General features: G+C 40.8%; 2 protein-coding genes and 1 long non-coding RNA gene across 8 annotated transcripts in view; 1 reads left to right on the top strand and 2 right to left on the bottom strand.

Moving 5' to 3' along the window:
- Positions 1-11: 11 nt before the first annotated feature.
- Positions 12-3,013, bottom strand: LOC129150225 (uncharacterized). Its single transcript, XR_008556952.1, has 3 exons — positions 2,895-3,013; positions 2,301-2,355; positions 12-70 (listed from the first exon to the last, which is right to left on the bottom strand). It is a non-coding gene; the product is annotated as an uncharacterized LOC129150225 (long non-coding RNA).
- Positions 3,014-3,255: 242 nt separating this feature from the next.
- Positions 3,256-26,248, top strand: part of UBE2U (ubiquitin conjugating enzyme E2 U) — a 58,621-nt gene continuing 35,628 nt past the window's right edge. For 4 of the 6 annotated variants that reach the window (XR_008556951.1, XM_054720856.1, XM_054720857.1 and 1 more), the window contains exons 1-5: positions 3,256-3,721; positions 7,014-7,095; positions 9,158-9,250; positions 14,272-14,369; positions 21,493-21,613. Coding sequence is in view for 5 of the 6 variants with exons in the window: in XM_054720856.1 (XP_054576831.1) it covers positions 3,656-3,721; positions 7,014-7,095; positions 9,158-9,250; positions 14,272-14,369; positions 21,493-21,613 (460 nt within the window). In the remaining variant the exon portion in view is untranslated. The remainder of the gene's footprint in view (positions 3,722-7,013; positions 7,096-9,157; positions 9,251-14,271; positions 14,370-21,492; positions 21,614-26,248) is intronic. The other 2 variants (XM_054720854.1, XM_054720855.1) reach the window with 2 other exon arrangements.
- LOC103284183 (28S ribosomal protein S33, mitochondrial-like) lies at positions 6,126-6,523 on the bottom strand. Its single transcript, XM_054720859.1, has one exon. It carries the CDS (start codon positions 6,521-6,523, stop codon positions 6,161-6,163), a length of 363 nt encoding a protein of 120 aa, XP_054576834.1. The 3' UTR covers positions 6,126-6,160.

Consider the following 26,248-nt stretch of genomic DNA (forward strand, 5'->3'; position numbering starts at 1 on the left):
GCCTTCTTTTGCTCTTGAGGACGGGGGTTCAAATCCAAACGAGGTTAACACTTTGTACTGGTACATATTCCTGGTGGATGAGGAAAACAGTCTTAGAGTTTAAGTAAAATGAAAACATCTGTTCGAGTCCTGAGGGGAAGGATTGTTTTTAAGAACGAGGGGGGAGGGGTATGCTTGGTGGTGAGAGCTGGAGATGGCCTCAGTAACTTCACGAATGTTAAACCAGTACACTTTCAGTTGCCTTGCTCATCTAGAATGATGAAAATTTGTCCATGAGCCTTAGTTCAGACTTCATTTTTCAGGATGCCATACCTATCTTGTCCCCTAACCCTGTGTAAAGCCTTATGTTAATGTCTACTCACTGGATTCAAATGCTTTTCATACTAAATCACTGAGTGATTGACCTTTTGCCACATGTTTTGTCTTGGTCAGTAGCTGCTCACTCTAGGCAGAAGTTGTATCAGGTAGCTATTGCTAACTAACAGAATGCCACAAACTTACTATTTTAAAACAATACGGATCCAGCGTGACTGAATTTTCTGCTCAGGCCTCAGTAGGTGTTGGCTAGGCTGTGTTCTGATCTGGAGTTCAGGTCCTCCGCCAAGCTCTTGTGGTTGTGGCAGAATTCAGTGGCTTATTGTTATAACACTGAGGCCCTGATTCTCCTGCGGGCTGTCAGCCAGCCGCCACTCTCACCTCCAAGAGCCTACCCACCCTCCTTGCCACATGGCCCCCTTCATTTGCAAAGGGAGCAACAGAGCATCCCCCTCACATGGAATCCTTTTCACACTTTGAATTCCTGACTTCAGGAAGAGCCCGGACTCATTTAAGGCTCACCTGATTAGGTCAGGCTCACCCAAAATCCATCATATTCATAGTCCTGAAGATTATGCAGGGGCTGGAGATCTCGGAGATCATCTTAGAATTCTGCCTACCATAAGAAATGCAATGCAACCTTTCTCTTTTCAATCCTCTAGACCAGTGATCCGCAAACTCATTAGTCAACAGAGCCAAATATCAACAGTACAACGACTGAAATTTCCTTTGAGAGCCAAATTTTTAAACTTAAACTATATAGGTAGATACATTGTTATTAACTTAATTAGGGTACTCCCAAGCTGGCCTTTGCTAAAAACTCAAGAGGCCAAAGAGCCTGCATGTGGCTCGCGAGCCGCCGTTTGCCGACCACTGCTCTAGACCAGTGGTTCTCAACCTTCCTAATGCCGCGACGCTTTAATACAGTTCCTCATGTTATGGTGACCCCCAACCATAAAATTATTTTCATTGCTACTTCATAACTGTAATTTTGCTACTGTGAATGAATCGTAATGTAAATATCTGTGTTTTCTGATGGTCTTAGGCGACCCTGCTAGAGGTTCTCAGCCTGTGGGTCGTGACCCACAGGTTGAGAGCCACTGCTGTAGAGCCTAAGACCATCGGAAAACACAGATATTTACATTAAGATTCATTCACAGTAGCAAAATTACAGTTATGAAGTAGCAATGAAAATAATTTTATGGTTGGGGGTCACCACAACTTGACGAACTGTATTAAAGGGTCGCAGCATTAGGAAGGTTGAGAACCACTGCTCTAGACCTATTGTTAGGGGGAAAGACTGTGAGGAAAAGCCCCAAAAGGCATCTAGTAGGACTTAAATTAATCCACTCTCCTCTTAAAGTTACAAAAGTAATAAAAGTTAATATCAAAATATTTAGTAGTTGATATTTTTGAGCCACATACAGAGTGTTATAAATATATTAATAAGTTACAGAAATCAGATGGATTTGTTAATAAATTTATAATCTAAAAGACAAAACATAATGCACATTTAGTTGGGCCTTTATTCTGTGCCAGGCACTATTTTATACAGCAGTGGTCCAGCTTTCTTGGGTTTATACTAGTATTTTAGTTGACAGGGGACTCAGAAAATTAGCAGGAAGAAATGCAGCCCAAAATAAATACACCAAAAATAATTTTTTTAAAAAGCAATAGATGCTCAAAGAAAACTATTGAGAGCAGCAATACCTTATTAAAGAAGGCTAGATAGCTCCAAATTAAGGTCTTTGTGAGGCAGGGCTGCCTAGTGGTTAAAAGCATGGTCTCTGGAGCTACATGTCCTGGAGTTTGCATCCTGGCTCTACTGCATTCCAGCTGTGTGACCTAAGGCAAATTATGTGGCATCTCTGTGCCTCAGTTTCCCTTACTATAAAAATTAGGATTGAGAATCAAATTAATGCCTGTTAAATATTTAGAACAGTGTGCCCAGCACGCGATAAGTGCCGGTGTGGAATATCACTTACTCTTGGCAATGATTGAGTGCTTGGCAGCCTTATTTTTTTAATCCTCATAATAATCCTGAGAGATGGGTATAGGCTGCATATTAATAGATGAGAAAATATAAGTACAGGAGGCTAAGTAACTTCTTCAGGGCTATGTAGGCTACGAAAACACAGATATGCTGGGATACAGCCCAAAACTTCGGCAAGCAATGGGAATCTGAGCCCTGACTGGTTTGGCTCAATGGATAGAGCATTGGCCTGCGGACTAAAAGGTCCCAGGTTTTATTCCGGTCAAGGGCATGTATGTTGGTTGCAGGCACATCCCCAGTGGGAGGTGTGCAGGAGGCAGCTGATCGATGTTTCTCTTTCATCGATGTTTTTAACTCTCTATCCCTCTCCCTCTCTGTAAAAAATCAATGAAATGTATTTTTTTTAAAAAAGAAAGAAAGAAATGGGAATCTGAGAAATTAGTAGTAGTGCTCTGTTCCTGGAGCATTCTTCCAGGGCAACTGTAGGACTCGAGGACATAATATATGCTAATGGGTTTCGAATGGTAACTTGCCATATGTTAAGATATTGTTATGAATACTCCTGTACCTACTGGTTACTTATTACCTGATCATTTCTGATAGTCAAAGAAAGAGAAAGGATCAATTTGGAGAGGGATTTGAGTGAGGGCTTCTACAGGCTGAACCTCAGGACTTCACCCCAACCCTATACACTAGTGAGGTAGGTAGGAGTCCACCTTGAGGAACTGAGCGAGGCGGGGGCGGGGCCTTGACGACGAATCTCATTGGCCTTTCAAAGTGAAACGAAACGATTGGCCGATTGGCTCCGGAGGGTTCTAGAGGTCTGCGCCCTGTCGCTGATTGGATGAGAGGCTGTCAAGCTCCCACCTCCTTCTCCATACTTTTCCTAAGGGGCCTATTGCTTGGCAACCGATTAGCGTCTACCAGCTAAACGGATCCCAGTTACACCTGCGAAGAGAAAAAACGGGCTACCACCGCCGTAAGCTTATGCCTCTCACGCCCACTTCACGCACCAACAACCCGGGCTTGTCCCTGGTGCTAGTCCAGGTTTGCCTGGAGACTGGGCTGTGGGCTGGCGCTGCAGTGACGCACGGCGGTCAAGAACGTGCCCAAGTTTCCCCTCTGGAAGTCTTAGTTTGGAGGAGTCAGAGGAGAAGACAAAGTCCCTCTTATATGCCCAACTTAGAAGCCATTTATCTTGGGAGCACAAGGCGTTCTGCAACTCTAGAAAGCAAGTAACTTAACGTCAGTGAGCCAGGTGTGGGAGCGTGACTCGCAGCCTCACACACCTGCCTCAGAGGAAAGCTTGGGAGTGTGGGGCCGAGTGGCAGGCTCTGCTGCCTTACCATGTGCTGCAGAACTTACTTCTTGCTGCAAAGAGACTTGAGGGAGTTGGAAGAGAACAAGTATAAGGTGAGTACTGGGGACCCGGAGGAACGGGTTTCACTGGGGCAGAGCTTTTATAAAGCAGCTTAATCTGTGTGTATTCATAAAGCATAATTAAGTTCAACCTGATTTACCACTACAGTACTGTTGTTTAACAAATCTATTTTACTATAACAGTTTATTTCATAATGATAATAGTTAACAATATTGAGCACATTGTGCTGAGTAATGCCTGAGGACTTAAGCCCTGAATATCAGGGTCTATCATGATGTAAGTGACTAACAGGTAAAAGGTTGCTCTCATTAATTACAATACAATACTATAAGTAGTGTTTTGTTTTACCTGTCAGAAACCTAAGCCTCAAAAAGGTTCAGTAAATATTTAGCCTCAGAATTGCTCTTATTTGTTTTGTTTTGTTTATTGATTTGAGAGAGAGGAAGAAACACTGATTTGTTGTTTCACTTATTTATGCACTAATTGGTTGATTCCTTCTAAAAAATGTGTTTATTTATTGATTTCAGAGGAAGAGGATGGGGGAGAGAGAGAGAGAGAGACTGATTTGTTCTTCTATTGATTTATACATTCATTGGTAAATTTTTATGTGTCCTGACAGGAGATCGAGCCAGCAACTTTGGCATATCTGGCCGATGCTCTAACCAACTGAACAATCTCTTGCTCGGGGTCTTGTGTTCTACTACCTGTGTATGGTGCACTTTTTGCTAACTTGTCACAACACATAAATGCCTTTCCCTTATAATTTTAACACAGAGAAAGGCTTTGCTCCAAATGACACCAATGAAGTTATTTTCATATTGTTTCTGCTCTACCTGAACTTTGTGGTTCTCTGTTGAAAGGACAATTCCATGAAGGAGAAATGATATGTAATTATAGATAACTAGAAGCCCGATGCACGAAGATTCATGCTAGAATGGGCTTTCCTTTCCCTGGCTGCCAGCACTGCCTTTCCACTCATCCAGCCCCTTTCCCCTCAGGCCCCGGAATCGCCTCTTTCCACTCCAGCCCCACCTTCCCAGCTGCCCAAAGGCCCTGAGAGACCAGGGATGGGTCAGAATGCCAGCATCATCGCCATGGCGACAATGCAAGCATCCTGCCCCTGTCACTCAGCGCCTGTGTATGCAAATTAATGGCCATCTTTGTTGGGTTAATTTGCATATCACCCCTGATTGGCTGGTGGCCTAACGGAGGTATGGTCAATTTACATGTTTGTCTATTATTAGGTAAGATGTAGATAATAGAGATATCTTACAGTGTTTATCCAGAGTAGCACCAAACATACTGAATAACTATGTGGTTGCTCAGAAATATTTATTGAGTATATTTAGGTGTATTTCCCAACCTAATTGATAAGGTTTTCTTCGAAATACAGGGTGGGTCAAAAGTAGTTTTACAGTTGTGAGTACTGGAAACAGTTTGTTCTTATAGTATTACTTTTTAATTATTGTATTACTTTCCATGCAAGCAACTGTAAACCTACTTTTGCCTACCTGTACATTCTTGTCCCTCTATTGCAGGGATTCTCAAACTTTTTAAACAGGGGGCCAGTTCACTGTCCCTCAGACCGTTGGAGGGCCGGCCTATAGTTTAAAAAAAAACACTATGAACAAATTCCTATGCACTCTGCACATATCTTATTTTGAAGTAAAAAAACAAAACGGCAAAAACACCCAGCGGGCCAGATAAATGTCCTCGGCGGGCCGCATGTGGCCCGCGGGGCCGTAGTTTGAGGACATCTGCTCTATTGGAACAATATCTCAACTGTAGGGAAATTTATTTTTATATACAAGCATAATTTTGGAGTTGTGTTTTTTCTTAATGAATGCCAATGTTCTGATTCATGCCTTCCATATAGCATTTATACAGTTTTTAAAAGCTCTGAAGAGATGCATGCTTTCCAATGAATTTCTTCTCTTCTAATTTGAATCTTAAATTAGCTATTGAATTACATAAGACACACATCCAAATCTTGACTTTCTAGTCCCACTTGTGATTTATTTTAAATGTACTATTTTTTTTTCTTTTTTTATATATACATTTCAAAAATGTTTTTATTGATTTATAGAGGGAGAGGTAGGGAGAGGGAGAGAAACCCTGATGAGTGAGAGAACAACATCGTTGATCAGATGCCTCCTGCATACCCCCCACTGGGGATTGAGCCTACAACCAGGAATCCAATCAATGACTTCTTGGTTCCTGGGTCAATGCTCAACCCCTGAGCCACACCGGCTGGGCTGCATTCATTTCTTTAGGGAATGAGGTAAACCTCAGATTACAAAACCAAGGCCAAAATAACTTTGCAGAATTAGAATGTGTTCAAGAAACCAGTCACACTTTAACTGGATCAGACTTCAACACGGAGCATTGGTGTTCCTCCAAATGCTCTTCAGCTTGGGAAGCCTACACTCATCCAACATGGGGAAAGAGAATAAATACTCTTGCTTCTGCTCTCAGTTGCGGAGGGGGAAGTTTCTCTCCACACTGACAAACACTATTTCTTTTTTTGCTGCTCTTTTTCCTTCTCCTTTCCTTGATTTCTCCTTTCCACGAAGTTTCTTCAGACGTCTCTGCTCATCCCTGAAGTCCTGATGCTCGTCTCTGTAGGGGCCATAAAAACACAGTATCCCCATGAGTGCAAAATAAGTGTTGTGATTTGGATACCAGTTATATGTCTCCTTCCTCTTGGCCAAAGGGGGCTCACTAAACAGTTTCACCACTTTCATGGATTTGGAATCAGTAGGCCTGGCAACTTCACCAAAGAGCCAGGCACTCAGACGAGTCATGCACATGGCATATTCTGAAAATGAAGACATTTGTGAGGCAGCAAGGAGGAAGAGTCCCGAGTGGTGGCCTTCCTCTCCCACGCTTAAATTTACTATTTTTTTTAAATATATGTTTTATGGGTTTCAAAGAGAAAGGAGAAAGGGAGAGAAAGATAGAAACATCAATGATGAGAGAGAATCATTGATCAGCTGCTGCCTGCACGCCCTTCTCTGGGATTGAGCCCGAAACCTGGGCATGTGCCCTGAATGAGAATGGACCCATGATCTCCTGGTTCAGAGGTCAACGCTCACCAACTGAGCCACACCAGCCAGGGTTAAATTTACTATTGTGTGGAATCCACCTTAACAGCTAGGTAATAACACAAAATATAATATCTCCCCAAATCAGCATATAAATAAATTCATCAGAAAAAGAAAATGTAGAGTTTTTAGAATTCATTGTAACCTGATAACTGATTTTCAAAGCTGCAATAAATATTTAATCTTTTTTACTGCTTTTATTTATTTTTTTTAATTAAAGGGTATTACTGCCTTTCCTGTAAGTGAAGATCAGATGAAATGGGAAGCTAGTATTGAAGGTCTAAAGGATACAATTTGGCATGGTATGTATTTTCAAAAACCAATCTACTTTTTAACAAGTCTTTATGCCATTATTAGTCCATCTTCTTTATGTGCAAAAGAAGGTTGCATTATATAAATATTCTAGAGTTCTGAAAGTATTCACATATTATTTTTTCACTAGGGACCCAGTGCATGAAATTCGTGCACTGGGGAGGGGTCCCTCAGCCCAGCCTGCCCCCTCTCACATACTGGGAGCCCTCAGGGGATGTCCTACAGATGGCTTAAGCCCGCTCCCCATTGGGAGTGGACCTAAGCCACAGTCTGGCCTCCCTTTGCTTGAGGCGACCGTGCTGATCAGGGGAAGGCGCCAGCCCCATCACTCCACTGCTGCAGCCACTGCCAGTCACCGCAGCCGCCAAGGTGTTTTCATCAACACGGACTCCAGTCCCTTACCATGAAAAAATGACAACTTTCTTTAGGCATTTTCAAGATGTGTCTTTCATAGGATATGACATTTCTTTCTTTATTTTTCTTTTTATCCTCACCTGAGGATATGTTTTCATTGACATTTTCCCCTTCCCTCCGATCTCAAGCTCAGCCCCTTCCCAAGCCTAAAGCCTCTGCCCCAGGCTTTAGGCTTGGGAAGTGGTTCCCCCACCCGCCCCTCCAATCGCAGGCTCGGCCCCTTACCAAGCCTAAAGCTTCTGCCTGATGGCCGGCTGGGAGTGACCTGGGTGCCAAGGAGGTTCCCTGGACCCAGCTATGTATGCAAATTAACCACCATCTTTGTTTGGTTAATTTGCATACTCACTCTGATTGGCTGTGGGCGTAGCGAAGGTACGGTCAATTTACATGTTTCTCTATTATTAGGTAAGATTGTATGGCTTAATTTTTGCCATTTGTCAACCTAAATAGAAATGTTAGGTTTGAATTTTTCTTTATGCCAAATCTTAATGTTACTACATTGTTTAAGAAGCAGGCACAATAAAGCATAAGTTGAAAATATCTTCTAACAGTCTTCCATGAAATCAGAGAATAGTATCAAAATTCCTTTTGGCATCAAAATTCCACAATTATTTCTCATTTTTATTTTCTATGATTCTTCTCAAAATTTCCACATATCAAATTCTCAAGAAGATAAGGCCGTTATAAACTTTAGTGATCATGCACTCTTTCAATTGTGGATTAATAAACTAGATTTGCTGAGTGAGGTAGGGGAGAACAATATGTAAAGTGGATAATTACAATAAAATATAACATGTGCTATAAGGATTTCTAACAGAATGCTAATGAGGCATTCATTAGTTAACTTTGCTTGCAGAGTCAAGAATGGCTTTCTGCCGTGGCCAGTTTTCTCAGTGGTTAGAGCATCAGCCCATGGACCAAACGTTCTTCAGTTCAATTCCCAGTCAAGGGCACGTATCTCGATTGCAGATTCAATCCCTGGCCCTAGTCATGGTACAAGAGGAGGCAACCAATTGCTGTATCTCTCTCACATCCATGTTTCTCTCTCTTTCTTTCCCCCTCTCCCCTCCTTTCCACTGTCTAAAAATCAGTGGAAAACATATCCTCACTCCAAGGGTAAGGGTTCCATCCCCAGTCAAGGCACATGCTGGAGGCAACTGATTGATGTTTCTCTTTCACATCAGTGTTTCTCTCACGCATACGCTCACTCTCGCTTTCACTCTCCCTCCCTCTCTCCAAAATCAATTAAAAAAAGAAGAATGCATAAGAGTTTGCCAGGTTTAAAAGGAGCGGAGGGGAAGGAAATTCAGGCAGAATAAACTGCATGGCAAAGAGAAAGTGCACCAGGTTCTGAAACAGTGAGTTTAGTCAATATGAAATACACAGTGAATGGGACAAGTGTTAGGGGGACGGAGTTAGTGGATGGAAAACAGGCTGATAAAATAGTGGGATTAGATTTTGAGGAGTCTATTAAACTATTTAGAGGGGTCTATGCACCCTATGATCCAGTTTACTTAAGAATAAAACTCTAGGGATCTTGGGAGGCTAAACTATAATAAGAAACTTTAGTGTTAATCAGGTTAGAGTTAACCAGTACAACATGACACCTTAGTAATAATATTTATTTTTATATTATAGGAATATTCTTCCCACTGACAATAAATTTTACACCGGAATATAATCTCGTCCCTCCAATTGTGAAATTTAAAATCGTTCCTTTTCATCCAAATGGTAAGGACCAAATGAGATTTTTATCATCAGGAACTCTGTTTCTATTATCTTTGCTCTGTATTAGTATTTAATAGTGTTTCTTTTTAATGTAATAACAACTATGTTATGATTATAAAAGTAAGCATGCTTATTGGGGAAAACATAAAAAGAAAAAATTATCACTTTCAATCCTAATTCAAAGAGATATTACTCTCAACATTTAATTAAACCTATTTCCTTTTCTCTATGTATGTATTTTTTCACATAGTTGAAGTATTAGATATAAAGTTTTACAACTAGTTTTTTTCCCCCACTTAATATTACATAAGCTTATGGCTGCATTATTAAACATTCTTCAAAAGATCATTTTTAATGACTACATTGTTCAGTATTTTAGTTGGAGTAATTTTTGTTATAAAATATGATACACTGTTATCTATTAACATTTTAGATAAAAGTACATTAGATTGCTACTTCTGATTGATTAAAAAAACTAAAAATTTTAAATACTAAGAAGAAGGAAATTTAATAGAACTTTTTATGTACTTGGTGAAGAAGGCCTTTCTAAATGTGTTAGGAACTAAAAAGCATGGAAAAAGCATGACACACTAAACTACATAAACTTTTTAAAACTACAGCCAATGACATTATAAACAGAGACAAAATATATTGATTTGCAAAGTGAGGGAAAATATTTGCAACACATAAAATAGAATATCTGTAACATATAAAGAATACATGTAAATCAATAAAAAAACATAAAGCAATAGGAAAATGGACAAAAACTATAAACAAACACTTGGTAGAGAAAATATAACAAAAAAATGTAAAAATCTGTTCAATCTCACTAGTAAGAAGAAATGCATATTAAAACTGCATATAAAGTGCATAAAATTGTGAGTCATTATTTATGTTTATAGACTATTAAAATAATTTTAGTAAAGGTAGACAAATATGGGTCCTCTGATATGATGCCCTTCAGGTGTCATTTTGAGGAAGCAATTTGACAGTTTCTAATCCTATCTAATAAAAGAGTGATATGCAAATTAACAATCACTCGGCTACACCCACAAGCCACGCCCACCAGCCAATCAGGAGCAATTATGAAAATTAACCCAACCAAGATGGCTTCGGCCACGGAGAGAGCAGGAGGCTTGTGTTTCACCGGCAATGGAGGAAGCCAAGCTTTCCGCACACCCTGGCCGACCCAGGTCTCCACTCAAGGCTACAAAGTTTCAATTATAGAAAATAAATAAATCCCAACAAAAATGGTGGCAGCCACGGAGCTGGAGAGAGCAGGAGGCTTGAGTTGCCCCCAGCGATGGAGGAAGCCAAGCTTCCGCACACCCTGGCCTGCCTTGGCCTCCGCTCAAGGCTACAAAGTTTCAATTACAGAAGATAAATAAATCCCAGATACCAGGGCCTCTGCTTAGGTTGCCAGGGGGCGTGGCCGGCCTGCAAACCACCACAGGCCCCTCGCCCAGGCAGCCCTATGCCCCAAGGGAACCCCCACCCTGATCCAAGACACCCTACAGGGCAAACCAGCTGGCCCCCACCTGTGCAGCAGGCCTCTATCCTATCTAATAAAAGAGTGATATGCAAATTGACTGTCACTCCAACACACAAGATGGCTGCCTCCATGTGGTCAAAGATGGCTGCCCTCATGTGGAGACAAGATGGCCACCACAAGATGGCCATCAGGGGAGGGCAGTTGGGAAGAATCAGGCCAGCAGGGGAGGGCAGTTGTAGATGATCAGACCAGCAGGAGAGGGCAGTTGGGAGGGACCAGGCCTGCAATGGAGGGCAGTTGGGGGCAATCAAGCCTGCAGGAGAGAGCAGTTAGGGGTGACCAGGCTGGCAGCAGAGGGAAGTTGGGGGCAACCGGGCCTGCAGGGAAGGGCAGTTGGGGGGGGACCCAGGCCTGCAGAGGAGAGCAGTTGGGGGGGACCAGGCCTGCAGGGGAGGGAAGTTAGGGGCAAACAGGCTGGCAGGGGAACAGTTAGGCATCAATCAGGCTGGCAGGGGAGTGGTTAGGGGGTGATCAGGCTGGCAAGCAGAATCAGTTAGGGGCAATCAGGAAGGCAGGCAGTCGAGCAGTTGGGAGCCAGCTGGGATCAGGCCTAAATGGGCAGTCGGACATCCCTTGAGGGGTCCAGATTGGAGAGGGTGCAGGCTGGGCTGAGGGACAACCCCCCCCCCCGTGCACAAATTTCGTGCACCCGGCCTCTAGTCAGATATAAAATGCAAATAGCCCTAAATCCTGTAATACTATGTTTATAAATTATTCCATTGAAATACTAGCACAAGTGTACAAGAAAATGTTTAAAAAGATATTTGTTCCTAATAACAATAGGAAAATAGGAATAATTCCAATATCCATTAATATAGAACATTTTTTAAGTGAAATATTCTAAAGCTTTCCATGTATTGCTCTTAAACAGAATAAGGAAGATCTACTCTGTGGAATGGGACGTGCGGACAAGGACATATAAGAACACCTCTTCCCATTGTATTTAATCCAGTAATTCTACTCCTCTCAGTGTTTATTTTAAGCAAATAATGGCAAATGTACACAACTAATTCTGTATCATAAAGTTAATTTTATTCTTTAAAAATAGGTTTTAATTTCAAAATCAACAATGTGGTTGGAAAAATTACCTTAAAGTACATAAAGTAAATTTAGGAGCAAGACAAGGATGCCCACTCTCACTACTTTCATACAACATAGTATTAAAAGTTTTAGCCAAAGCAATTATGTGAGAAAAAGAAATAAAAGGCATCCAAATTGGAAAGGAAGAAATAAAACTGTCATTTGCACATGGCCTGATATTGTTTATAAAAAAAAAAACATTAATAAAGGCCCCTCTCAGAAACTGTTGGAAATAATAAACAAATTTGATAAAACTGCATTATACAAAATTAATACACAAAAATCTGTTGCATTTTTATGTATTAATAAAGAAGAGGAGGAAATATGGGAAAACTTGTGATTGTTCTTTCTCTCCCTTACCCCTCCCAGGAGGAGGAATGACTTACCTAATTGGGAAGATCTGAGAAAGAATTGAGCATGCGTGGCTCAGCACTTTCTCAAAACTTTCCTTCCAATAAGCCGGACCTTAGAATGGGTACAGTCTCTGTTTCAAATCTGGCGGGCTTTTGTGGAACTTGATTAAAGCATTGATCAGCATTCTCCATTTCAGGCTTACGTATCGTGAAGTTGATACTTTTCACTTGCATCTTTTAACACTCTATTTATTATATACAAACCTTGGAGGAGAAGAATGTTATTAGCCCCCATCCACCAAAAACTGTGTGTCCAGTTCTAAGTCTTTAGATACATACAACCTAATTGCCTTTCACTGATGTTATTTGTAATCCCACCAGGAAGCACATATAAAGTTCATATTTTACCACTCTGCAATTCTGGACATTGTAACTTTGGAGAAATATTTTCTGACAATTTAATAAGAATCTTTCTGTTATTTTCATATGCACTTCTTTTGAATATTTGTGAGTTTAACATTCTTTCATATCTCTTTATTGTGTTTTTTGATTTCTTGAATTATCTGGCTTATTTAAAATGTTATCACATTGTTGTAGATGTTGCAAATATTTTTCTTCTTTTGTCATTTTTAAATTTTATTGGTGCTGGGTTGCTGTTTTTTTTTTTTTACACTGGGATTTTTTATATGGTCATATTTATTAGTCTTGTCCTTTGAGATTTTTACAGTTATCTTTAAGTTTAGAAGTTCTTTTCAAAACACAATCAAATTATTTTAACTTTCTTCGGGTTATTCTATAGTTTTGTTTTGCATATTTAACTCTATTCTTTGTTTTTAAAAAATACAGGTTGAGTTAATTAACTATATCAATGCAGAGGCCAAGCTTCCGTATATCTTTCCAATCTACACATAATAGAACACAGTTGACAGGGAGGTTTTGCCATCCTCAATCTATGACTTCTGTTTCTGGATCTAAAGCATTTACTGGTTATCACCATTTCTAGCCATTGGGGAGGGGGAAAGAGAAAGTGAAACAATTTCCTTAAGAAAATATGATCCAGAAGTTATATACTTTACTTCTGTTGATATCTCATGATTAAAACTTAGTCATAGGACTTCTTGCTAGAGGGGAGGCAGGAGAAAATAGTCTGAGCAACCAGGTATTCATCTACACAGTGTAGGGTAATGGGAATTGGGGCATGTATAGTCTTATTACAGAGAGGAAATTGAAGAGAGGAAGAGTAGATCTTAAAGGACAATGAGTATTTTGCAACAACACATTTTTTAAAAATATATTTTATTTATTTACCACAGTGAGGAAGAGAGAGGGACAGAGAGTCAGAAATATCAATGAGAGAGAAACATCGACCAGCTGCCTCCTGCACACCCCCCACTGGGGACGTGCCCGCAACCAAGGCACATGCCCTCGACCGGAATCGAACCTGGGACCCTTCAGTCCGCAGGCCGACGCTCCATCCACTGAGCCAAACCAGTTTCGGCGCAACAACACATTTTATACCATTTTTTCACCTTTTCTTTCACCACTGAATCATAATTTAACTTTTAACATACAACAGTTTTAGTACATACTAGATTCTTTTATTGAGTCTTCATTTGAGGATATGCTTTTATTGATTTTTGAGAGGAAGAGAGAGAGAGAGAGAGAGAGAGAGAGAGAGAGAGAGAGAGAGAGAGAGAGAGAGAGAGAGAAACATTTTTGTGAGAGGGAAACAGTGATTGGCTACCTCCTGCACACTCCCTACTGGGGCTGAGCCCACAATCCTGGTATGTGCCTTGACCAGGAATTGAAAGCAAATTTCCAGTGCACGGAAAAAAGCCCAACTGAGCAACACTGGCCAGGGCTGAAAGTCTATGCTTTTAATAGTTATACTGTATTAACTGGCATATTCATTGCACATAATTTTTCTGCTTTGTCGTTTGCTTTCTAACTTTGCCTATCAGATTTTGGTGTTCGTAACTTTTGGATAATAATTTTATTATATATATATATATCACTATTAATGTATTATTTTAATACAGTAGACCAACGTACTGGTCGACCTTGTATAGATTTTTTGGACAACCCTAGTAAGTGGAAAACAAGCTATACATTGAGCAGCATCTTACTCACTCTCCAGGTAAGAAGAGATTAACATACATGCCCTCTTTAGCTCTTTATATTATCTCAGTTATTCAAGCTATAAGAAATAAAACATATAATGTATATTTAAATGTTTGAAAGACTCAAGTAAGCTTATTTAAATCAATAACATTTCTATATCAAGACTATAAAAATGGAACTTAAATTATAATGACTATTATTTTAAATTGACAACCAAAGAATACATATTTTATACAAGAAGTAAAGAACTGCTTGGATGGTTTTAATTCTAGAAATACAGTCTTAAGTTTTCTTTCAGTTTCTAATTTCACTTCATAGTATTGAACAGGCTTTTAGAACTTTTCTCATTCATGAACCTGCCTTCTACAGAGAAGTGAATCAAGTGACTACAACTTACAGTGCTCAGTTTTATCTTTTGTTTCTGACAGTGCTGGCCAGTTGTTCTTTTATATGCTTTCTTTTTTAAAAATCATTTCTTATTGTTCAATTACAGTTGGCATACAATATTATATTAGTTTCAGGTGTACATATGCCCCAGAGATTAGACATTATATAACTTACCAAGTGATCATCCTGATAAATCTGTTAGCCCTCTGACACCATAAGTAGTTGTTAGGATATTATTGACTATACTAGAGGCCCAGTGCATGAAATTCGTGCATGGAGGGGGGAGGTGTCCCTCAGCCCAGCCTGTACCCTCTCCAATCTGGGACCCCTCAAGGGATGCCCGACTGCCCACTGGGATCGGGCCTAAATGGGCAGTTGGTTATCCCTCTCATAATCCAGGACTGCTGGCTCCCAACTGCTTGCCTGCCTGCCTTCCTGATTGCCCCTAACCACTTCTGCCTGCCAGCCTGATCACCCCCTAACCACTCTGCTGCCAGCCTGATTGATGCCTAATTGCTCCCCTGCCAGCCTGTTTGCCCCCAACTTCCCTCCTCTGCCGGCCCGGTCACCCCTAACTGCCCTCCCTGCAGGGTTGATCGCCTCCAACTTCCCTCCCTTGCAGGCCGGGTGCCTCCCAACTGCCCTCCCCTGCTGGCCATCTTGTGGGCCATCTTGTGTCCACATGGGGGCAGATCTTTGACCACATGGGGGCAGACATATTGTGTGTTGGAGTGGTGGTCAATCTGCATATTACTCTTTTATTAGATAGGATAGAGGCCTGGTACAGGGGTGGGTGCCAGCTGGTTTGCCCTGAAGGGTGTCCCAGATAAGGGTGGGGGTTTCCTTGAGGCATGGGGCAGCCTGAGCAAGGGGCCTGTGGTGGTTTGCAGGCCAGCCACACCCCCTGGTGACCCAAGAGGAGGCACTGGTATCTGGAATTTATTTACCTTCTACAATTGAAACTTTGTAGCCTGGAGTGGAGCCAAGCCTCCTGCATGCTGCACTGGCAGCCATTTCTGTTTGAGTTAATTTACCTTCTATAATTGAAACTTTGTAGCCTTAAGCAGAGGCCTGAGCCTGGCCAGGGTGTGCGGAAAGCTTTGCTTTCTCCGTTACCGCGGGCAACCCTGGCCTGGTCTCTCCAGCTCCGTGGCTGCCGCCATTCTGTTTGAATTTGTTTACCTTCTATAATTGAAACTTTGTAGCTTGAGTGGAGGCTTAGGCCTGTCAAGGGCAGGCGGAAAGCTTGTTTCCCTCTGTTGCCTGGGAAACCTTGCTCTCGGTGGCTGTAGCCATCTTGGTTTGGTTTATTTGCATACTCGCCCTGATTGGCTGGTGGGCGTGGCTTGGGTTGGTGGGCATGGCTTGGGTGTAGCGGAGGTATGGTCAATTTGCATATTTGTCTATTATTAGGTAGGATTCCCTATGCTGTACTTTACATCCCCATGACTATTCTGTGACAACAAATTTGTATTTCTTAATCCCTTCATCTTTTCCACCCATTCCCCCCAGCCCCCTCCCAAAATGTTCTCTGTATCTATGAGTCTGTTTCTGTTTTGCTTGTTCATCCAGTGAACAACTAAACTAGGGATTTTCTTCTCACCACCAGTAGAAGCCTGTTTCGAGCATGCTCCCTTTACTTCTTGGATCCATGGTCCTTAGCAGCATGCCTTGGTGTGGTGTTATTCTTGATCCTCAGGGAGCCTCCTTTCTCATCCATGCCAAAGTAAAAGAATTCTGTGTCACTTGCTTTGACTACTTCTATCCAGCTCATCATTAATATCTGGAGTTTGATTATCTGAAATACTTGGAGAATAAAGTATTATGACTTAATTGAATCTTCTCAGTAGTAGAAGTATAATAAAAATTTTATTTCTCCCATTTCTTATTTTTTAATTGAAATAAAGTAATAGTTTTCTGTCTAGTTATCTTTATATACCAAGTAAAATTTAAAGTTTCTAAAGATTCTATGTTTCATGCATTCATTCACTTATTCATTCATTCATTCGTTTTAGAAATGTATATTGAACATCCACATATGCTAGCCATGTTCTGGGAGACATTTGAGCAAAAACTTTCAGGAAGTGAATGAGCATGATATGCAGATAACTGGGGTTGATCTTTTGAATTTTTTAAAAACTGGGTCATATTCCTATCTACCTCTTCAAACTAGGATCTGCCTTCAGAAATAGAAAACTGAATGGTCCCAAAATGTAATGAGGGAGAGCAAACCAGAATGAAATGGTGAAAATTCTGAATTGCTGAGTAATTTAATACAAGGTAAATTTGGGGCTCTGAGATTAGATTATTTTTGCCACATACTCATTTGTACTATTGGACAAGTTTCTTCACTTCCGAATATCTCAATTTCTTCATTAGTGAAATGGATCTGTTAGTAGCTACCTCATAGATTTAATAAATTAATTAATACATGTAAAATACATGGAACCATGTGTGGTCTAAGAAAATAACTCATTAAAAGCTAGTTAATTTTACGATTGTCCTTACTTTTAAGCAGTAATGCAAAGTGACAACAAGTGTTGTCATGGAAATACGTCATGGGAAGCGAGTAGATGACAAAGTTGTTTGTCTTTTTATTTTTCAAACAGATTTATAAAACAAATATGCCTATATTGCAAAAGTTTTTAAGACAGTGGAAAGGAAAGGAAAATTGCTGATAATTGTAAAGAAAAACCCTAATCCTACTGTTATTAGTATTTTCTTCTGATCTTTTTTCCTATTTTTCTGTTTAAAGTCTTTCAGTTTCACATTCACTAAGGGTTAAGCCCAATTCTGTTGCCTGACAAATTATTTACTTCTCCTCACACCTGGGCTCTAATATACTGGGCCATCCCACTCCTATTACATCTTCATGCCTTCCTTCACTCCCAGTGCTTGGTTCAGTTCAGGCTTAAAAGCATTTGGAGTTCCAAACTCCTAAGTTATAAACTTAAGTTGGACCTTAAAAAGCGCTCGGGCCAGTTCTCTATCTGACTGACAACCCATTTTCTCCTTCCCTCCTCCTCAGTCTGTCTGGCTAGCAACTGCTCACATTATGAAGTCAAATCAAATAAGTGCTCCTCTGGAATGTCTTTCTTGATTTCCTTTCCTTGGTGGAATTGATGGCTTTGGATTTTGAGGAACTTCCTTCATCCCTTACAAATTTCTATCAGAGCTCTACAATACTGTAATGCACATACTATTTCCTTATCTGCCTTCCTTTATTGGACTACAAGCTCCTCAAGGTCAGGGAACAGGTCTCATTCATCTTTGACTGCCCCCCCCACCCCAACACCCAGGGCAAAGTTGACATTTAGTAGGTACTAAGTAACATGAAGGAAGGAACCTGAATTTTTACATGGTTGCAATTATGACATACATGTATAAATCATATAGCCTATTTCTTTTTCACTTAACATTTTATCTCAAGTAACTTCCATATTACCACAGTTAATATTTTGATAGCTATTTAATAGTCCTTTCAAGGTCAGTTGGCCCAATAGAACTTTCTGTACGGATGGAAATGTCCATGATCTATGCTGTCCATTATATTAGCCACTAGTCACATGTGGTTACTGACCACTTTCAAAGTGGCTAGTGTCATGAGGAACTGAGTTTTTCATTTTGTTTTAAGTAGTTTAAATTGTCATGTGTGACTAGAGACTACTGTAATGAACAGTATAAGTATAGACCATAATTTCTGATTACTTTCCTTTGAATAATAGGTGAGACAGATTTAAAATGATCACATTGTTATTCAAGGGAGTGATAGTTGCCTGGCTGATGTGACTCAGTGGTTAAGCATCGATCCAGGAACCAAGAGGTCACCGGTTCAGTTCCCAGTCAGAGCACATGTCTGGGTTGTGGGCTCAGTCCCTAGTAGGGGGCATGCAGGAGGCATCCCATCAATCATCGATGTTTCCATCTCTGTATCCCTCTCCCTCTCTTCTAAAAAAATCAATAGAAAACCTTATTTAAAAAAAGCGGGGGAGAGTGCTACTTGAAATAGTGTTTAAAATATTTTAACATCCCAATATACTTATCATCTCCTAAATTTTTTATAATCTTAATTTTTTAATACTTCCATATATAATGCAAAGGTAATTATCAACCCCCATCCACAGAATTAATTTTCTGGGCTTTAATTAATTGGATATTAGAAAATGTGCTTACTGGTGAAGTTGTTTACTGATGCTTCAGATCTTTGAACTTATCCTCTGCAGAGCTTCCTCTGTTATTTTATACCATCACATGGCTAATTTAAAAGTTGGATTTTTATTTTTTACCAGTTTAGCAGGGCTTCTGATTTATGCATTTTAATATATTCCTTATATTCCAGTTCTTAAAAATCATTAAGTAGACTTAGTAGCATGTGTACGCATTATGTGAAAAGGTCTTAGGCGCAGTGTCAATGTGAAGACTATTGAATAAACTTTACCAGATGTTCCTCTCTGAGTAAAATTATCTTTCCAGCCAAAGGTCTAAAGCTTGCTCTGGTAGATAAGTTTCATCTGCTTCCCACCCACTTTGAAAGGTATAGTGCAATCCACATTGAATCCTGATTTAAGCAATTATAATATTTTTGGAAATGTAGCTCAAATGTGTTTTCCAAATAGGAATACTCAAATAGCAGAAAATTCTTATTGCTTTTGAAATATCAGATGTCAAGTTATTGCTTTCATTAGTGAAAGATTGCCATCATTTCCATGACTCTTGAGTCACAATTACCCACTTTGATCTGTGTCTACACTTAGGTATTCTGTTAGTTAGTTATATATTTTGGCTACATTTCATGTTATAATATTCTAAATACTGAACTATTGAATAAATATTCACAATTTAGGTTAATATTAACTTTGAGGTGCCAGGTAAAACAATCATGGTCTAGCAGAACTATTAAGTTTTGGTTACTACCAGTCCAGATGTGCATATATTATCACTAGAGGCCTGGTGCATGAATTCGTGCACCAGTGGGGTCCCTCAGCCTGGCCTGTGGGATCGGGCCAAAACTGGCTCTCTGACATCCCCCAAGGGGTCCCAGATTGCAAGAGGGTGCAGGCCAGGCCAAGGGACCCCACTGGTGCACAATCGGGGCCAGGGAGGGATGCAGGAGGTTGGCCAGCTGGGGGGGGACCGCAGGAGGGCTCCAGGGCATGTCCAGCCTGTCTCGCTCAGTCCAAATTGGCCAGACCCCAGCAGCAAGCTAACCTACCGGTTGGGGTGTCTGCCCCCTGGTAGTCAGTGCACATCATAGCAAGTGGTTGAGTGGCCTTAGCATATCATTAGCATATTACACTTTGATTGGTTGAATGGACAACTGGACACTTAGCATATTAGGCTTTTATTATATAGGATATGCAGAATTTTAAAGAAATCCTGTTAGTTTCCCATCCTCTGGTTATTCAATCAAATAATCTAAGTAGTGCTATGAAAGGACTTTACAGATGGATTGAAGGTTACTAATCAACTGACCTTGAAATCAGAAGGTTATCCTGAATGATGCAGGGGGATCCAAAGTAATTACATGAACCCTTAACGATAGAAGAGGAAGGCAGAAGAGTCACTCAGAGGAATACAATGGAAGAAGAAGAAGGGATGTGGCAGGAAGGGACATCAGAGAAATTTTAAGCATGAGTACAGTTTTTTAAAAATATGTGTTTACTGATTTTTAGAGAGAGAAGAAGGGAGAGTGATAGATAGAAACATCAAAGAGAGAGAAACATTGATCAGCTGCCTCCTGCATGCCCCCCATTGGGAATTGAGCCTGGACCTGGGCATGTGCCCCGACTGGGAATCAAACCAGAGACCTCTTGATTTATGGATTGGTGCTCAACCAATTGAGCCACACTGGCTGGGCAATAAAAGGATTTTTCATGCCTTTACTGCCACTGAGATATAAGGGTCCAAGTAAGGACCTGCATGATACCTCGTGGAATTTCAGGTTCGATTCCTATTCAGGGCACATACCTAGGTTGCTGGTTCAATCCCTGGTTGAGGTCCATACAGGAAGCAACTGATGGATGTTTCTCTCTCACATCAATGCTTCTCTCTTTCCTAGCACCATTTATTGAATTTGATCTTGGTTTTATACTGTACATTCATGAGCCAAACATTAGGATCAAAGCAAGTTACAACTTACTTCCTATAACTTATTCCTTCCTATCACATAAATTTAAATTGGATTTATGTATAAAGGGAACTAAATATTAGAAAATATTAAAACATTTCCATTAAAAAATAAAACTTTAAAATGGGGAGATATCTGTAATACTATCAACAATAAAAATATATTTAAAAATGAAAAAATAAAACTTTACATTTACACATGAGGATATATTTGGATAACAGATAAAACAAAATTATGTATTAAGGCTTGTGTTCATTTCATTATTCCTCTAGATCAGCAAATGATTAATTTGGTATCTGTAGTAGTTTCTTTCTTTCTTTCTTTCTTTCTTTCTTTCTTTCTTTCTTTCTTTCTTTCTTTCTTCTTTCTTTCTTTTTTAATCCTCACCCAAGGATATGCTTTCATTAAATGTCAACTGTAATTGAAAAATAAAATTAACAAAGAAAACAAGAACAAGAGTTTCTTGAGAGTAGGGACCCTGTCTACTTGTGTTTGTATCATCTTTGGGTAGGTATATTGTAGGCATTTAATAAATGCTTCTTGAACGTTGTATGTATTGGTTGCTCTTTTTGCTTTGAGAAAAAATTTACTTTAAAAAAACTATGTCCCTTCTTTTTTCTTATAGGTTATGCTTTCTAATCCAGTGCTAGAAAATCCAGTGAATTTGGAAGCAGCCCAAATACTGACTGAAAGTGAATCGATATATAAACTAGTAATTCAACAACTTTACCATGACACATTACTATGTAAGAAATACCTACTTATCATTTGCCAGTTATTAATTATATATTTATAGCAGATAAGTGATCTAGCAAATAACTGATATAAAAGAATATTTTCTTGTATTCATTTTCAATAATGAAATTATACTAAGATCTCTCCTACTGTACCTCTCTGTCAATCCAATTATGTGATCTTTTTTGAAGATGATCAGTGTTTGTCAGCTTAGTATCTTTAAATGTAATGGTCATACAGATGGACGGTGCCAGTTAAAACTAGTCTACCCATCATAAAGCTATGACATCTAGTTCTAACTCTTTGATCTATAATGGATATTTCCTAGATTTCACCGGCAGGACCCCAGATAATACTGATCTGAGATTCCCTTCCTCTGGATTAGCAAAATGCTCAGCTTTTTTGGGGGAGAAGGTTGTATTTTTCTAAGAATGTGTCCATTTCCTCCAGGTTGTCTAGTTTGTTAGAATAGAGTTGTTCATAGCATTTTTAACAATCCTTTGTATCTCAGTGGGGTCTGTGGTTATTTCACCTCTTTCATTTCTGATTTTGTTTATTTGAGTCCTCTCTCTTTGCTTCTTGGTGAGCCTGGCTAGAGGTTCATCAATCTTGTTTGTCCTTTCAAAGAACCAACTCTTGGTTTCATTGATCTTTTGTATTGTTGTGTTTTTTTTTTTTTGTTTTTGTCTCTAAGTCATTCATTTCTGCTCTGATCTTTATTATTTTCTTCCTTTTGCTCACTGTGGGCTTTTCTTGTTCTCTCTTTCTAATTCTTTGAGTTGTAGAGTTAGATGATTTATTACCATTTTTTCTTATTTTTTGAGGTAGGCCTGTAGTGCTATAAACTTCTCTCTCAGGACTGCTTTCATTGTGTCCCATAGCATTTGCATTGTTGCGTTTTTATTGTCATTAGTCTCCAGGATGTTTTAAATTTCTTCTTTGATCTCATTGGTAAACCAATCATTGTTTAATAGCATGCTATTCAGCTTCCAAGTGTTTGAATTTTTTGGAATGTTTTTATTGTAGTTTATTTCTAATATTATGCCATTGTGGTCTGAGAAAATGCTTGATATGATTTCAATCTTCTTAAATTTGGGGAGACTTTGCTTGTGACACAATATGTGGTCTACTTTTGAAAATGTCCCATGTGCACTTGAGAAGAACATATATTCCATAGCTTTGGGGTAAAATACTCTGAAGATGTCAATTAGGTCCATCTGATCTAGTGAGTCATTTAGAATTGCTGTTTCTTTGCTGAATTTTTGTCTAGAGGATTTATCCAGTGATGTCATGGTGTATTAAAGTCCCCTCTATGATTGTATTGTTGTCGATCTCTCCCTTGATATCTTCCAGGAGGTTTTTTTGTGTGTGTGTGTTTGGGTGCTCCTGCATTGGGTACATATATGTTTACCGGGGTTATATCCTCTTGTTGTATCAATCCCTTTATTATTATGAAGTGGCCTTCCTTATCTCTTCTTATGGCCTTTACTTTGAGGTCTATTTTGTCAGATATAAGTAATACTACCCCAGCTTTATTTTCATTTTCATTTGCCTGAAAGATGTTTTTCCATCCCTTCACTTTCAGTCTGTGTGAGTCCCTTTTTCTGAGGTGGGTTTCTTGTAGACAGCATATATATGGGTCGTGTATGTGTTTTTTTCCATTCAGCCACTTGATGTTTTTTGATTGGAGCATTTAGTCCATTTACATTTAAAGTTATTATTGAAAGGTACTTGTTTGTAGCCATTTTTATTTTTTGTGTCTGTGTTCCTTCTTATCTTTTTATTTCTTCTTTTTACACCAGTCCCTTTAGCATTCTTGAATTGCTGGCTTGGTAGTGATAAACTCTCTTAGCGTTTTTTTGTCTTTGAGTCTCCTTATTTCCCCTTCAATTTTGAATGATAGCCTTGCTGGATAGAGTATTCTTGGATTCAGTCCCTTTGTTTGCATCACTTTGTAAATTTCCTTTCATTCTTTTTTTGGCCTAATGTGTTTCTGTTGAGAAATCATTTGATAATCTAATGGGAGCTCCCTTGTATGTAAATTTCTGTCTCTCTCTTGCAGCCTTTAAGATTCTCTCTTTGTCCTGAATATTTGCCATCGTAATTATGATGTGTCTTGGTGTAGGTCTTTTCGGGTTCATCCTCTTTGGGACTCTCTGTATGTGTGTGACTTTTTTCTTCCACACATCAGGGAAGTTTTCTGACATTATTTCTTCAAAAAGTCTTCTAACCCTTGTTCCTCTTCCTGTTGTTCTGGCACCCCTATTATTCATATGTTGCTTCATTTCATGTTGCCCCATAGCTCCCTTAGGCTCTCCTCCTGTCTTTTAATTTTTTTCTCCAATTGCAATTCAGTTTGTCTGTGTTTTGCTTCCCTGTCTTCTAATTCACTTATTCGATCCTCCACTTCTCCTAGTCTACTCTTGAAACTTTCCATGGTGTTTTTTATTGCAGCTATATCACTCTTCATTTCTTCTTGATTCTTACATAAGTTGTTGATTTTTTTCATCCATTTCTTCTTGATTCTTACAAAAGATGTTGATTTTTTCTTCCATCTGGTTCATGAACTCTATGACCCTTATTCTGAATTCTTTTTCTGACATATTGCATGCCTCTGTTTCACTTAGCTGCTTTTCTGGCAATTCCTCCTTTTCTTTCATTTGGGGATATCTTTGTCTACCCATTTTTGGTCTCACCAACTGATCTAGATGTTGAGTCATGCAGGGGCTGCTCCTTGGGTGGCAGTGGCTTCTTGGGCTGTGGTTGCTCCTTGGGCGGTCACGGTAGCAGCTGCTTCTCAGTTGGCAGCAGCTCCTCTGGTGGGTGCTGTTCGCAGCAGTGGTGTCTCCTCTGGCTGGTGGGGGTGGCTGCTCGTCTAGCTGCTGTTACTTAGATGGGGGTGGGCTGATTATGAGGTTACTGCTCCTTGGATGAGGACGGGTTGCTTGCGTTTGCTGCTCCTTGGACAGGGGGCAGCTGCTCACGTGGCTGCTGCTCCTCAGACAGGGGTGGACTGCTCGTGTGGCTGCTTCTCTTTAGATGGGGGCTGGTTGTGTGCTCCTGCTGTTCCTCAGATGGGGTGGGCTGCTCAGTGATGCTGCCACTCCTTGGACAGGGGCAGGTTGCTTGCAGGGCTGCTGCTCCTCGTACAGGTGCGGGTTGCTCATGCAGCTGCTTCTTTTCAGATGGGGGGCAGTCTGCTCACGTGGCTGCTGCTCCTCGGGTGGGAGTGAGCTGCTCGTGCTGTTGCTGCTCCTCAGACAGGGGGGCTGCTCACCCGGCTCCTTCTTGTCGGACAGGTGCAGGCTGCGTGTGGGTGCTGCTCCTCGGACCAGTGCGGACTGCAAAGAGCTACTGCTCCTCGGACATGGGTGGTCTGCTTGTGTGGCTGCTGCTCCTCAGATTGGGGCAGGCTGCTCGTTTGGCTGGTGCTCCTCAGCAGGGCTGGGCTGCTCACATAGCTGCTGCTCCTCGGATGGGGGCAGTCTACTCACACAGCTGCTGCTCCTCGGATGGGGGTGGGCTGCTCACACAACTGCTGCTCCTTGGAAGGGGACTGGCTGCTACTCCTTGGATGGGGGCTGGTTGCTTGCACAGCTGCTGTTCTTCTGACAGGTTCAGGGTGCAGGCTGCATGCAGCTGCTGCTCCTTGAACTGTGGGACTGCTGCTCCTCAGTTGTGGGTGGGCTGCTCGAGTGGCTGCTGCTCCTCGGATGGGGCAAGCTGCTCGTGTGGTTGCTGCTCCTCAGACAGGGGAACTGGCCGCTCACACAGCTGCTGCTCCTTGGACAGGGGCAGGCCACGTGAAGATGTTGCTCTTAGGCTTGGGGCGGGTTACTTGCAGAGCTGCTGCTCCTTGGACAGGAACGGGCTGCTCACCTGTCTGCTGTTCATGTGGTTATAGTGCCCTGGGCTAAAGTGTTGGGCCAGTCAGAGAGGAGCGTGCTTCAGAACTCATAGGATCCTGAGCTCGGGGTGGCTGGAGCCTCGTTGACCTTGGGATCACAGCCTAGGTAGCAGGTCCCTGGCAGGGGTGACTGTAGAGTCCCAGGTCTTATCTGAGGGCACTCTGGGTGGAGTTGAGGCTGGGCACCCAGTTACAGCAGCTCTGCCCTTCAAAAAGGCTAGACCTCTGAGGATAAGCTGGCCTCCCAGTACTGTTTGCAATGGTAGCAGAAGTTGCCTAGTTAGGTGAGCCTCATTAGCCTGCCCCTGAAGGTCCTGTGGGATCTAACTGTGCCTCATACACACACACACACACACACACACACACACACACACACACACACACACATCCCACCTGACCACACACTCCTCTTTTACTCCCTCACTCACTCATGCTCTTTCCCTCATTGCTGCATTCTTCCTGCCTCTGTAGTTGGATCTGGGGTGTTATTGACCCATTTGTGGATGGAGTTTCCTCTCCAGGTGTCTGGTTATGTGGCTTGCTCTCAAGCCCCTTGGCCAGACAGGATAAAATTCACCTCAACAAGACACAACACAAAGGGAACTAAGCACAAATATAGTCATGACACCAATAACCCCAATATAAGTGACTACCTGAGAAAAGAGAGTTAGGGGAGAGAAAAGAGAGTACAAATGATATCAAAGAGAGAGAAAAAGATAAGAGATAAAAGACAAAGGAA

This window comes from Eptesicus fuscus, chromosome 9 (genome assembly GCF_027574615.1).
Source record: "Eptesicus fuscus isolate TK198812 chromosome 9, DD_ASM_mEF_20220401, whole genome shotgun sequence".
NCBI classification, from domain to species: domain Eukaryota; kingdom Metazoa; phylum Chordata; class Mammalia; order Chiroptera; family Vespertilionidae; genus Eptesicus; species Eptesicus fuscus.

Excerpts from the sequence above, each read along its gene's own strand:
- LOC103284183 (XM_054720859.1), bottom strand. The coding sequence starts at position 6,523 with ATGTCTTCATTTTCAGAATATGCCATGTGCATGACTCGTCTGAGTGCC.